General features: G+C 32.4%; 3 protein-coding genes across 3 annotated transcripts in view; 2 read left to right on the forward strand and 1 right to left on the reverse strand.

The window, feature by feature from the left end:
* On the forward strand, positions 64 to 2,679 carry LOC104716264 (inositol-3-phosphate synthase isozyme 1-like). The gene is given in 10 exon segments (XM_010433657.2): positions 64 to 308; positions 416 to 484; positions 589 to 724; positions 820 to 1,067; positions 1,165 to 1,391; positions 1,470 to 1,585; positions 1,686 to 1,833; positions 1,836 to 1,861; positions 1,955 to 2,143; positions 2,231 to 2,679. Coding segments are annotated over 10 exon segments (1,530 nt in total). The 5' UTR covers positions 64 to 120; the 3' UTR covers positions 2,414 to 2,679.
* On the reverse strand, positions 9,498 to 10,363 carry LOC104716265. Its single transcript, XM_010433658.2, has 2 exons — positions 9,954 to 10,363; positions 9,498 to 9,754 (listed from the first exon to the last, which is right to left on the reverse strand). Exons 1-2 carry the CDS (start codon positions 10,256 to 10,258, stop codon positions 9,655 to 9,657), a joined length of 405 nt encoding a protein of 134 aa, XP_010431960.1. The 5' UTR covers positions 10,259 to 10,363; the 3' UTR covers positions 9,498 to 9,654.
* The window catches only part of LOC104716266, a 3,722-nt gene continuing 1,267 nt past the window's right edge, over positions 12,201 to 14,655 (forward strand). Inside the window, exons 1-5 of the mRNA XM_019230636.1 lie at positions 12,201 to 13,421; positions 13,514 to 13,594; positions 13,691 to 13,911; positions 14,015 to 14,238; positions 14,325 to 14,642. Of these exons, the coding sequence (XP_019086181.1) occupies positions 12,554 to 13,421; positions 13,514 to 13,594; positions 13,691 to 13,911; positions 14,015 to 14,238; positions 14,325 to 14,642 (1,712 nt within the window). The 5' untranslated portion in view covers positions 12,201 to 12,553. The remainder of the gene's footprint in view (positions 13,422 to 13,513; positions 13,595 to 13,690; positions 13,912 to 14,014; positions 14,239 to 14,324; positions 14,643 to 14,655) is intronic.

Here is a 14,655-nt window from a genome sequence, read left to right on the forward strand (position 1 = left end):
ACGTGTCTCTATCTCCCTCACTGTCTCGTCTATATAAACTCCCACATCTTCCGCTGATTAGTGAAGCACTAAAACAAAGCGATATTACAAAATAAAGAAGCAAAATTTTTTATTTCGAAAATGTTCATTGAGAGCTTTAAGGTTGAGAGCCCGAACGTGAAGTACACTGAAAATGAGATTCACTCTGTGTACGATTACGAGACGACCGAGGTTGTGCATGAGAACGTCAATGGCACTTTCCAATGGATTGTCAAGCCAAAGACTGTCAAATACGATTTCATTACCGATACTCGTGTCCCCAAATTAGGGTAATTAATTACGTAACTCTCTTTCTTTTACTTTTTACCAAAGTTTCGATCTTTTATATATTCCTTGATTTCTCCGTCGTTCAATTTTGATTTCTTTTTCGTTAAAGGGTTATGCTTGTGGGTTTGGGAGGAAACAATGGATCAACTCTCACCGCTGGTGTTATTGCCAACAAAGAGTGAGTCTTTTTTCTTTCTTTTTTTGGATAGAATCCTTGTAACGATTTATATATTTGATTTTGTTTTTTCTTGTCGGAAAATATAATTGGTTTTAAATAAACAGAGGAATCTCGTGGGCTACGAAGGACAAAGTGCAACAAGCGAATTACTTTGGCTCACTAACTCAAGCATCATCCATTCGTGTTGGATCCTTTAACGGTGAAGAGATCTATGCTCCTTTCAAGAGTCTTCTTCCTATGGTCCGTTTTTAAAACATACATGTTACCTCCTTAATCCTGAGATGGTTTCTGTTATTGTGTGTTTTTTAATCTGGGGTTTGTTTTTATAAAAAAAGGTGAATCCGGATGATGTTGTGTTTGGAGGATGGGACATAAGTGATATGAACTTAGCAGATGCCATGGCTAGAGCCAAGGTTCTTGATATCGACTTGCAGAAACAGCTTAGGCCTTACATGGAGAACATTGTGCCACTCCCTGGGATCTTCGATCCTGATTTCATTGCTGCCAATCAAGGCTCACGTGCTAACCACGTGATCAAAGGTACCAAGAAGGAACAAATCGACCACATCATCAAGGACATGAGGTAATAATAGTGTATTTAAAACAGAGTTTTTCTTGCTTGTTGAATCAAATCTCCTCTGTTTCTTGATTTTTATTCTTGTGATGTTTTTGATCTTTAGGGAGTTTAAGGAGAAGAATAAGGTGGATAGGGTTGTGGTTCTCTGGACGGCTAACACAGAGCGTTACAGCAATGTGGTCGTTGGGTTAAACGACACAATGGAGAATCTCATGCAGTCTGTGGAGAGGGATGAAGCCGAGATCTCTCCTTCAACGCTTTATGCTATTGCTTGTGTTCTTGAAGGCATCCCGTTCATCAATGGAAGCCCTCAGAACACCTTTGTTCCAGGTTTCATATACTTGGAAGTTTTCATTCATCGATCAATCAAAAATTGGGAATCATGACTGTTTTTTGACTTTGTTGTAGGTCTTATTGACTTGGCGATCAAAAACAATGTTTTGATCGGTGGAGATGATTTCAAGAGTGGTCAAACCAAGATGAAATCTGTCTTGGTTGATTTCCTCGTTGGTGCAGGAATCAAGGTTTGTTTAACTTGTATATCAAGTTACTCTGTCTTGGTAGTGAAAAAATTTCTCAAAAGACTCTTGTTTCATTGGTTGTGTTTTTCGTTTTGTTTTACAGCCTACTTCAATTGTGAGCTACAATCACTTGGGGAACAACGATGGGATGAACCTCTCAGCTCCACAAACATTCCGATCTAAGGAGATCTCCAAAAGCAATGTCGTGGACGATATGGTTGCTAGCAACGGTATCCTCTTTGAGCCTGGGGAAACCCGGACCATGTTGTGGTCATCAAGGTATAGCTAGAAACCATAGAGACAATCAAAACCTGTTTCCGTTACGAGATCTTCCAATACCCATTGATCCTATTTGTGTCTTTTGTTTTGCAGTATGTACCGTATGTTGCTGATAGTAAGCGAGCGATGGACGAGTATACATCAGAGATTTTCATGGGAGGGAAGAACACAATCGTGATGCACAATACCTGTGAGGACTCTCTCTTAGCTGCTCCAATCATCTTGGATCTTGTTCTCCTTGCGGAGCTCAGCACCAGGATCCAGTTCAAATCCGAGGAAGAGGTTTGTGAATTAACAATACATTTACGTACGGTTTTCAATTGTTGTTAAGCAGGATTTAATTTGATGTTTTGATTGGTCTGCTGGCAGGGGAAGTTTCATTCTTTCCATCCTGTTGCCACCATACTCAGCTACCTCACCAAGGCACCGCTTGTGCCGTCGGGAACGCCGGTGGTTAACGCGCTGTCGAAGCAGCGGGCTATGCTGGAGAACATTCTTAGGGCGTGCGTTGGACTGGCCCCGGAGAATAACATGATCTTGGAATACAAGTGAAGAAGAAGAAGAAGAAGAAGAAGAAGAAGAAGAAGGGATTAAGACCCCCTCCCCTTAAATAGCCCATAATTTAAGTTATTAATTTGGGTCTTTGTATTGTGTTTTATTTTATGTTTAAAATTTATGAAAGCATGTGTATCTGATTTGATCTCTGTAGGGTGTGAAGTAACTTGTATTTGTAGTAATCCGGATGGGTTGGTATATTTCACAAGTGTTTCTTCTAGGTTGGACCATAATTTCAGTATCGCTTATGATTCGGTTTCGTATGTGTGTTAGTGTGTAACCAGCTTTTATATATTGAGATATTTAATCATGGTTTCGGTCCAATAATGATGATCTACGAGAGAGTATGTGTATGATTTTTTTTTTTTTTAATGTTATCTGAAAGATACTGAAACAATGGTCCGACTGACGATCTCTTTTTTACTGTTTACATTTTAAACAACTCTTTAAGTTTAAATGTTTAATTACACAGTATTTTTTTTTATAAATTTATAATATCATAACCGTAATAAACTAGTAAATTATAGAGGTATTAAAAAGTATAAATCTAAAATAATTACAATATGTAGTACAATATTTTTTTCCTGACAGGAATATATTACAATATTGTAAATAAAAATACCAGTTTATGTTTTTTTGAAAAGTAAGTTCTAACAAAAATTAATGTAAATAAGAAAAAATACCAGTTGACCAAAAAAAACACCAAGAATATTTTTTTTACATGTACATAAATTATATATTGATAAAATTATATATAATTACTAATTTCTTGTATTAATCAGACAATATATTTTATACATAGAGTTTTTATTACTTCATAAATTTTTTAACAAAAAAAAACATTTTTGTAAGTGTTTTTAAAATTTGTTCTTGGTGTTTTTTACAAAAAAATAGTGTAAGTGTTTAAATCTGTATTACTTGAAAACATGTTTAAGAAAAAAGTACGTTGAAAAACATGTTTGTTGAACTTATAAACACTAAACTGACGTACCAAAAAAAAACTTAGGACTGGATGCATAAGTTCAGTTTGTTCTCAACATGTTTAAATTTTTAACACTTAGACTAATTTAAAAAAAAAGAATAAGTTTATATAAAATTGAAATTAAATGATAACATGATTTTAGGCTTATTAAAAACACTCTCTTTTTAAAAATTAGTGTAAATGTTTTAAATCTACATTACGTGAAAACATGTTGCACTTATAACACCAAACTGATGGACCAGAAGGACTGGATGCCTAAACTCTGTTCATTCAACGTGATTAAATCTAACACTTAAACTAATTTTTTTTTTAAAAACAATTTACATTTTTTATATAACTTATAACACCAAACTAACGGATCAAAGGAAAATTCTTTAGGACTGGATGCCTAAGCTCGATTTTTTCTCAACGTGATTAAATAACTTAAACTAGTTTTTAAACAGAAAACCATTTACATTTTTTAAATATTTGTGAATTAAAATGATTTTAGGTTTATTAAAAAGGTATTTTAGAAAATGAAAATTTCTTTTTAAAAATTAGTGTAAATGTTAAATCTATATTACGTAAAAACATGTTGAACTTATAACACCAAACTGACGGACCAAAGAAAAATTCCTTAGGACTGGATGCCTAAGCTCGGTTTGTTCTTAACGTGATTAAATTTAACACTTAAACTAATTTTTAAAAAGAAAATCATTTACATTTTTTAAATATTTGTGAATTAAAATAATTTTAGGTTTATTAAAAATGTATTTTGGAAAAAAGTTAACGTAAGTGTTAAACTTATAACGTGAAAACATGTTGAACTTAATTATAACACTAAACTGACGGACCAGAAGAAAATTTCTTAGGACTAGATGCCTAAGCTCGATTTTTTCTCAACGTGATTAAATAACTTAAACTAGTTTTTAAACAGAAAACCATTTCCATTTTTTTAAATATTTGTGAATTAAAATGATTTTAGGTTTATTAAAAAAGTATTTTAGAAAATGAAAATTTCTTTTTAAAAATTAGTGTAAATGTTAAATCTATATTACGTAAAAACATGTTGAACTTATAACACCAAACTGACGGACCAAAGAAAAATTCCTTAGGACTGGATGCCTAAGCTCGGTTTGTTCTCAACGTGATTAAATTTAACAATTAAACTAATTTTTAAAAAGAAAACCATTTACATTTTTTAAATATTTGTGAATTAAAATAATTTTAGGTTTATTAAAAATGTATTTTGGAAAAAAGTTAACGTAAGTGTTAAACTTATAACGTGAAAACATGTTGAACTTAATTATAACACTAAACTGACGGACCAGAAGAAAATTTCTTAGGACTAGATGCCTAAGCTCGATTTTTTCTCAACGTGATTAAATAACTTAAACTAGTTTTTAAACAGAAAACCATTTCCATTTTTTTAAATATTTGTGAATTAAAATGATTTTAGGTTTATTAAAAAAGTATTTTAGAAAATGAAAATTTCTTTTTAAAAATTAGTGTAAATGTTAAATCTATATTACGTAAAAACATGTTGAACTTATAACACCAAACTGACGGACCAAAGAAAAATTCCTTAGGACTGGATGCCTAAGCTCGGTTTGTTCTCAACGTGATTAAATTTAACAATTAAACTAATTTTTAAAAAGAAAACCATTTACATTTTTTAAATATTTGTGAATTAAAATAATTTTAGGTTTATTAAAAATGTATTTTGGAAAAAAGTTAACGTAAGTGTTAAACTTATAACGTGAAAACATGTTGAACTTAATTATAACACTAAACTGACGGACCAGAAGAAAATTTCTTAGGACTAGATGCCTAAGCTCGATTTTTTCTCAACGTGATTAAATAACTTAAACTAGTTTTTAAACAGAAAACCATTTCCATTTTTTTAAATATTTGTGAATTAAAATGATTTTAGGTTTATTAAAAAAGTATTTTAGAAAATGAAAATTTATTTTTAAAAATTAGTGTAAATGTTAAATCTATATTACGTAAAAACATGTTGAACTTATAACACCAAACTGACGGACCAAAGAAAAATTCCTTAGGACTGGATGCCTAAGCTCGGTTTGTTCTCAACGTGATTAAATTTAACAATTAAACTAATTTTTAAAAAGAAAACCATTTACATTTTTTAAATATTTGTGAATTAAAATAATTTTAGGTTTATTAAAAATGTATTTTGGAAAAAAGTTAACGTAAGTGTTAAACTTATAACGTGAAAACATGTTGAACTTAATTATAACACTAAACTGACGGACCAGAAGAAAATTTCTTAGAACTGGATGCCTAAGCTCGATTTTTTCTCAACGTGATTAAATAACTTAAACTAGTTTTTAAATAGAAAACCATTTCCATTTTTTTAAATATTTGTGAATTAAAATGATTTTAGGTTTATTAAAAAAGTATTTTAGAAAATGAAAATTTCTTTTTAAAAATTAGTGTAAATGTTAAATCTATATTACGTAAAAACATGTTGAACTTATAACACCAAACTGACGGACCAAAGAAAAATTCCTTAGGACTGGATGCCTAAGCTCGGTTTGTTCTCAACGTGATTAAATTTAACAATTAAACTAATTTTTAAAAAGAAAACCATTTACATTTTTTAAATATTTGTGAATTAAAATAATTTTAGGTTTATTAAAAATGTATTTTGGAAAAAAGTTAACGTAAGTGTTAAACTTATAACGTGAAAACATGTTGAACTTAATTATAACACTAAACTGACGGACCAGAAGAAAATTTCTTAGGACTAGATGCCTAAGCTCGATTTTTTCTCAACGTGATTAAATAACTTAAACTAGTTTTTAAACAGAAAACCATTTCCATTTTTTTAAATATTTGTGAATTAAAATGATTTTAGGTTTATTAAAAAAGTATTTTAGAAAATGAAAATTTCTTTTTAAAAATTAGTGTAAATGTTAAATCTATATTACGTAAAAACATGTTGAACTTATAACACCAAACTGACGGACCAAAGAAAAATTCCTTAGGACTGGATGCCTAAGCTCGGTTTGTTCTCAACGTGATTAAATTTAACAATTAAACTAATTTTTAAAAAGAAAACCATTTACATTTTTTAAATATTTGTGAATTAAAATAATTTTAGGTTTATTAAAAATGTATTTTGGAAAAAAGTTAACGTAAGTGTTAAACTTATAACGTGAAAACATGTTGAACTTAATTATAACACTAAACTGACGGACCAGAAGAAAATTTCTTAGGACTGGATGCCTAAGCTCGATTTTTTCTCAACGTGATTAAATAACTTAAACTAGTTTTTAAATAGAAAACCATTTCCATTTTTTTAAATATTTGTGAATTAAAATGATTTTAGGTTTATTAAAAAAGTATTTTAGAAAAAGAAAAATATATTTTTAAAAATTAGTGTAAATGTTAAATCTATATTACGTCAAACATGTTGAACTTATAACACCAAACTGACGGACCAAAGGAAAATTCCTTAGGACTGGATGCCTAAGTTCGGTTTGTTCTCAACATGATTAAATTTAACAATTAAACTAATTTTTATAAAGAAAACCATTTACATTTTTTAAATATTTGTGAATTAAAATGATTTTAGGTTTATTAAAAATGTATTTTGGGAAAAAGTTAATGTAAATGTTAAAGTTATAACGTGAAAACATGTTGAACTTATAACACTAAAGTGACAAACCAAAGGAAAATTCTTTAGGACTGGATGCCTAAGCTCTATTTGTTCTCAACTTTATTAAATTTAACACTTATCTAACTTTTAAAAATATTTAATATTGTTTTTGTCAATTAAAATTATTATTATTAATTTATTTTTTAATTATTTTTGGAAACGAAAAAAAATAAGGAAACAAAAGAATACCTGGTTGAAGTTGGGTAGCAAAGAGAAAGAGAGAGAGAGAGACCACACCACACTATGATGTCCACACTATGGACCCAACGCAACATTCCGTAGCTCCCTCATGATATCCACCGGTTAGAAGTTAGAACAAACGACGACGCTCGATTTAATTTCTGGAAAAAGGAAAAATTGATGAAGAAACTAAAAAAAAAACATTATTATTTAATATTTTAATAAAAAAATAAAGAAAGGAACAACCCCTACCTTTGTGAATTGGCGGCGAAGCACTCCCACTCTCAGTCTCAGGCAAGCTATACGGACCTGAACTGATATGATCGATCGATCGTCGAAACACCCTGATATTCTTCTCACTACATCATTCCCGATTGGCTAAGACAGAGGAGGTCACGGAAAACTGCTTACGGGTGAGAAACTGGTTGTTGCAGTTGCGGAGATCATTCATTCAACCACGAAACGTATATGCTAGTAAACCTAATTGTCGTTTCGAAAGAAGAGTGAGACAAAAAAATAGAGATGAAAACGATTAGATTTTGTGATTTCGTTCTCTCGTTTCTCGAAGAAGAAGAAGAGTAAAAAAAAAGGTTTGGTTTGAAGAGAGAATATGAGAATTCTTATTTTATAAGCAACGGAAAAAGGAAATTATTTGCTTTTTTTTCCCCTTTTTTATTACAACGGTTACTTTTAGTATTTTACTATTTTACTGCTAACGGTCATCTTATTTTGAAATGGTTTTGGACCATTAATTATTCTCACCGTAGTATATAGCTCCGTATTTGTGTAATAAACCAGCATTGATATTTTGAGATATTCACTACCACGAGTTCATTCGTAGTTGAAAAGATTCGATCTAGTCAGTTTTAGTAGAAGATATATATAGCAAGCACAGATTTTAAAACCTCATTTTCGTTTTCATAATAATTCTATTTTTAAAGTTGTGTAACAATTTAAATTTGGAGGAATAAATAACAAAATATGGACCGGTTCTTTGATTCAGAAACCCTTGAAAATAGTTTATAGTACTATTACCATAGCATCATCAGTGACCTCAATGAGTTTTTTATTATTATTAATGAAATCAATTATTGATTATATGGGAAGACTACTTTGATTAAAGAATAAAGATTATACCCTGATACCAAATAAATCTAATCTATAATTTAATTAGTAATAAAGACAAAATATGATGACTCCGGAAACTCCAACAACTAAGCCTTGAAGTTTGGAGTTCAGAAGACTAGCTTGTGAAGAAAAAAACTAATTATATAAATAATCCATAGACTAATTATAAACCTAATCCTATCTACTGGTTCTTTTCCATAAACCATTAATATACAGAGAATCTTTCAATTATTGAGCATCATGACATACAGTGCGCTTTGTTTTAATTTAAGTATCGTTTCGAAAGAATTTTCTGTTTCCAAATTTTTCAAAAATCCAAATATCAGGTTTAGATATAATATATGAAAATAATAAATTTTAAAACTTTTACTTAATTTTGCGACATGCATGTACTATATATTCCATATAGATATTATATAGATGCATATGGTTTCTACAGCATTCATGCATTTATAAACTTTTATACGACATGCTTAAACTTTTCAGTATGTATAAATATTTGTTATTACATCTTTTGAATTTCTTCTGTTATAAGTATATTAGTAAAATAGCAAGTGGTTATTAATATTAGGTCATCACTAAGCTTTGATCGGTGTGTGACGAGTGTTCGCATTAGTTTACTCTACACCTATTAATCATCAGACGCTTTCGTCGTCACGAGACAGTGACCTCCATTTTAAAAATCCATTATTTAAAACCTTTTTGTCGAAATGTCTACCAATTATTTCTTGACAAAACTATTATATATAACAAGAAAGTTCATAATGCCTCATTGGAATTTTTCACACTGTCACTATTCAAGTACTAGCTATAGAATACGGCAAAGGACGTGGCTTTTATAACATAATTTATAGTAGTACTTTTATCAATTAATTTCTTAATTACCGTGAGTTGCATATGATGTTAAGATTTATTGGCTTATAAAGTAATTATTAAAACGAGGTTCGTGGTGCGCTTACTTCAACCTTCACTAGCTCGTAAAGTTTGCTGCTTTAGTATAAATTACTCGTTCTTTTAGCTAAATTATATAGTTCATGTTTCAAAAATAGTAATAAAATAGCATATCCTCAAAACTAAATAAACCCGGATTTAAAGAAAAGAGACAAGGAAGTGTGGAACTTAAACAATATGCAGGACCTGAAAGAGTAATAGCAAACTATATTTCAATGAGGATTAATTATATTTTACATAAGATGGAGACTAATTAATGATTAAAGACAACGATCTCAAGTTATAACACACACAAATTTAAGAGTAATAGCAAACTTGAGCCATGCATATTTTTCATTTTGATGATGATCGTACGGCGCGGTTTCTTGTTTTGCCTTCGTCGTGCTCCATTTGTTGTTCTCTGCATTCTACGCTACAAAACGCTGCGTCCCCTCTACAATTTATTTACGTATATATATATAAATATAACTTCGTGATGCATTAGAAAAGGAGAAATAAATAAATATACGATTCGTACTATTAGATAAAATAAATAATTTTCATAATTTGGTGGTACGCGATACCTAGTAGTCAAAGGATTAAAAATGAAAAATAACTAAGGAAAAAGGCAAATAATAAATATGTAAACATACTTGTACATGTAAATATCACGATCGGGAGCTAAATGGCGTTTGCACAAGCCACAGTTTCCAAGAAAAGACGACGACGACAAGGAGGACGGTGATGATCTCCCACCGTCTTGGCTCTCGTTCCTCCGGTGATTTGCGGGCGACAAAATCCCTAAGAATCGCTGGTCGTAATTGTTTCCGCCGTCTACCACCGTCATAGCTACGTCAGAGTCTTGACCGGCGGTCTGATCATCGTCAACCTCGACGGTGATCCTCGTTATGCTTGTGGCTCTCTGCATTTGAGGCCGTGGACGATTCCCTATCAACATATTGTTGTGTTTCTAAAAAAGAAAACAAGAAAAAGAAAGAAAGAAAAAAAAAGAGTTTTGTTTTCTCTATATAAATTTAGATTGTTGCTTGGAGAGGGGAATTGTGTGTAACCATGCCACTCAGTTTAAATATACACGCAATCATATGGTGTATTGATTATTACTATAATTCATGCCTACGTATTTACTCGTAGTTAATGCTTAATATGATAATGATTAATTAAAGATTCAACTTATTCCTTAGGGTCTTTATTGGTAGGCCAATAATTTCAGATATTTGGTCTGTGGACACCAAACATCCCTCCGTTCCCAGTTATATTTAATTTTCGACAAAGAAGATAAGAAGCCATAAATTTTTTTTTTTTCAAATTTTTATACGTTTTACATTTCCCTTTATAAATTGATATCCTCTAAATTTGGTATATTAAAACGATTTTTTTTTTGTTTTGTTGGTATGCGATCTTTATTGTAAAGTATATAATTCTTTGAATTTTGAGTGTTCATATGATCCCTTCCATATAAATCATTTAGAGCAGTTACCCCCAAAAATAATAATGTCGAGATTATATAATGTTAATGAACAGATTCGGTGTGGTTGGGTCTTTATACGTACGAAAAGTCAAGGCTTGCAAGATTGCTTCAATTACTACATTTTTTTTGGTAGGGTTGTAGGACTGTAAATCTATAGTAGAACTTTGAGACAGTAACTAGTTATTGACATGATTAGATTTTGGGCCTAGAAAACGGGAATAGTTGTAAGTTTGTAACCAGTAATTAAACTCAACACATATGATTAAGGTCACGCCGTAAATAATTGTTAAATTATTCTTCAAAGTTCCTCTCGAGTACTCTTCCAATATAAAACCTCTCATGTAAGGACGGATTTAGAGACTCCAAAAAGCACGTCATACCTTATTTCTATAGCTCACAGTTTTAAAAATTTGAACTTTTGATAGATAATTGGATCAAAATACTATATACTATATTATTCTCCATACCATCTTACAATATGAAACAAATTTCTCCCATATCTCACTTCCAAGAAGTAAGAAATGTTACCTCCACTCTTTCTTGTCCCTCGTCATATTATAATAGAGAATATAAGGAAATTGTATCCTTTCTAATTTTAATATGCTTGAGTGTGTTGACAATTTGGTTTCTACACGACTCATACACAGAGACTAAAAGCCCAGGTTTCAAGGAGCCGTTAGGGAGACCATCGAAATTAAAAAAAAAAAAAAAAAAGAGAGGACAATTTGCTCAAACCCAAAAACAAATACACGATTCTCCATACAAAAGCGTTCCCTCCCTTAGGTGGCCCAAATAGGTTTAAACCGAACGAGTAACTAAGCGTTTCTTTTCTTTTTGTCTTCTCAATCCACCACTGGTCTATGACCGAATTAAATCAATCTTTGGAAGATTCAACGATTATCAAATCACAAAAAAGCAAAAGATTATGGAATAGATACGTTAGCTTTGACTTGGTTTTCCCTCATTCTCTTTCCCTGCTCGGTCCATTCACAACTAGTATAACCAAATAAATAAATAAAAGTAACGAGCTTCATATAACTCTCGTTCTCGTAAGTAACTCCTAATCCAATCACCGAAGTTAATTAAATAAATGATAAAATAAAAAAACCAAAATATTCAAAGTGTGTAGCTTTCATGTTCATATTCAATAAAATAGATTTTGTAGTATCTAGAGAGAGAGAGAGAGAATCTGAAAAAATTTGGGCTAAAATTTTCTCACTGCTTTAACTTTTTTTTGTAGCTCAGCTTTTGGAGTAATGATTCTGATATGTATTGGAATGAACTAAAATCTCTGCAATTTCTTTACGACTAATAGTAATATTTTAATGTCTTCACGTAAAACGATACAAACCAAAAAGACAAAAATGTCTTCACACCCATCTCCCTCTCTGTTTCCTCTTATAAGATTTGTCTGAACGAAGCTCCTTTATCAGGTTTTCTCCTTCAATAAGCAATTTTGGATTCTTCCTTATAAGTGATTCCCCACTTCCCCCCAACCACCTTTCCTTTTTCGCGTGGTGAAAGCTACTGCTCACTCTGTTCTTCTTAATTCTCACAAACCCTCCATTAAAGGATAAAAAAACAAAAAAAATCTCAAGATTTGTCATTTTTTTTTCTTTCGTCTAAATCAATATCCTTTTTTTTGTCTTTTCAAATGGGTTCTTTTAGTTTGTTCTGTTTTGTAACCACTGTGAGAGAGATTTCAGGGTAGAAACAAATCCAAAAGTTTCGATTTTTATTGTTTGTTTTGTCGCTTTTGAAGTAATGAGTCATTCGATATTGGAGAAAATGGGATGTTCGAACTCGAAAACATCGATGATGAACACGAAGAAGAAGAAGAATGAGCCGCTTCAGCTATGTAAAGAAAGGAAGAGATTTGTCAAACAAGCTATGGATTCAAGATGTGCTTTAGCAGCCGCACACGTGTCATACATCCGTTCACTCCGGAACATCGGAGCTTGTCTCCGTCAATACGCTGAGGCGGAGTCGGCTGATGAATCATCTCCGTCGTTAACAGCCACCGAGCCTGAGAATGAGAAATCCCCTTCTCATAACTCCTCTTACCCTGACGACTCGCCACTGAGTCATGTCTCGAATCCAAACCCTAACCCTAAACCCCTTGTGAATCTAAGCTACATGAAGATGGATATGGCTAACTCTGCTGTCACTTTCACGATCAACCCTCTGAGCGACGGTGACGATCTAGAGGAGACAATGCCGGCGTTTTCTCCTTCTCCGCCGCGTCCTCGCCGTCCGGAGTCGTCTTCTTGGGATTATTTTGACACTTGTGACGATTTTGATAACTTGAGATTTGTAGAACAAACCGAGATTGATTGTGATGCAGCAGTTGTAGGATTAGGAAAGTTTCGTCAAGGGAATGTAGCAAAATGTGGCACTCAGCAAGACTCGAATTTTAAAGCAGAGCAGAGGAAACAGAGCTGTGAAGATGATGATGAAGCTGGAAACGGTGAAAGAGAAGATCCATCAGAGTTTATCACACATAGAGCTAAAGACTTTGTCTCCAGCATGAAAGATATAGAGCATAAGTTCTTTAGAGCTTCTGAATCTGGCAAAGAAGTTTCAAGAATGCTTGAAGCTAACAAAATCAGAGTCAGATTTGCTGATATGACAGGTCTGAGTTCTGTTTGCTTTGTGTAAATGGGTGTTGATTTGAAAACTAAAATTGAAGCTTGATTCGTGAGTGTGTTTGTTTTTGTTTACCAGGAAAAGGGAACTCAATAGCGTTTCTTGCAGCTTTGAAGCGAGCTTGTTGTAGAGGGAAGAGTTCTTCACCAGTTTCTCAAGGTCTGTTTTTTTTTTTTTGGTTTGATTTATCATTTATCTTCTTTCTTTGTTTTTATGAGTTGTTGGAGTGTCTAAATTAAGCTTTATTTAATGTAGAGCCATTGAGTCATCAAGTTAGTAAAGTCATTGTGTGGAAGAGAACATTGTCTTCAAGATCCTCTACTTCTAGACATCCGTTGATCCAAACATCAAAAGAAGATCATGATGATGAAAGTGGAAGTGATTTCATTGAAGAGTTCTGTATGATCTCAGGGAGTCACTCCTCTTCCCTTGATCGGTTATACGCGTGGGAGAGAAAACTATATGATGAAGTCAAGGTAAAACATATCTGAGTTCATGACTCTTATGTCCGTTGACCGTTGGTGTTGTGCTCAATGAAGTTCACATTTCATTTGTTTTAACTTTTGTTTTCAACTGCAGGCTAGTGAGGTGATTAGAAAAGAGTATGATCGAAAATGCGAGCAGTTAAGAAACCAATTCGCAAAAGATCACAGCGCTAAATCAATGGATAAAACAAGAGCAGCTGCTAAAGATCTTCATTCAAGAATCAGAGTTGCGATTCAGGCTGTTGATTCGATTTCAAAGCGGATTGAGAGAATCAGAGACGAGGAGCTCCAGCCACAGCTCTTAGAGTTTCTTCAAGGGTATAGTATAGTAACTAATAACCAAATGTCTCTTATTTAACTTTTGGATTTAGACTCTCGTTGATTGGTCTTTGTCTTCTCTTTAGGTTGATAAGAATGTGGAAAGCGATGCTTGAATGTCATCATTCACAGTACATTACCATTTCACTGGCTTACCATTGTCGAAACTCCTCCAAAACAACAGTGTCCGAGAACTTGCTCAAGAGACGGATTTTGTCAGAACTTATAGAAGAAACAGAGTGTTTTGGTCTAAGCTTTGTATATTTGGTAAACAGTATGGTTTCTTATGTGGAAGCTCTAAACGGTTGGCTTCACAACTGTGTCATGCTCCCTCAAGAACGGTCTTTAAGAAACCGAAGACCATGGTCCCCACGCCGTGTCCTGGCTCCACCTATATTCGTGCTGTGTCGAGACTGG

Source organism: Camelina sativa, chromosome 10 (genome assembly GCF_000633955.1).
Source record: "Camelina sativa cultivar DH55 chromosome 10, Cs, whole genome shotgun sequence".
Taxonomy (NCBI): domain Eukaryota; kingdom Viridiplantae; phylum Streptophyta; class Magnoliopsida; order Brassicales; family Brassicaceae; genus Camelina; species Camelina sativa.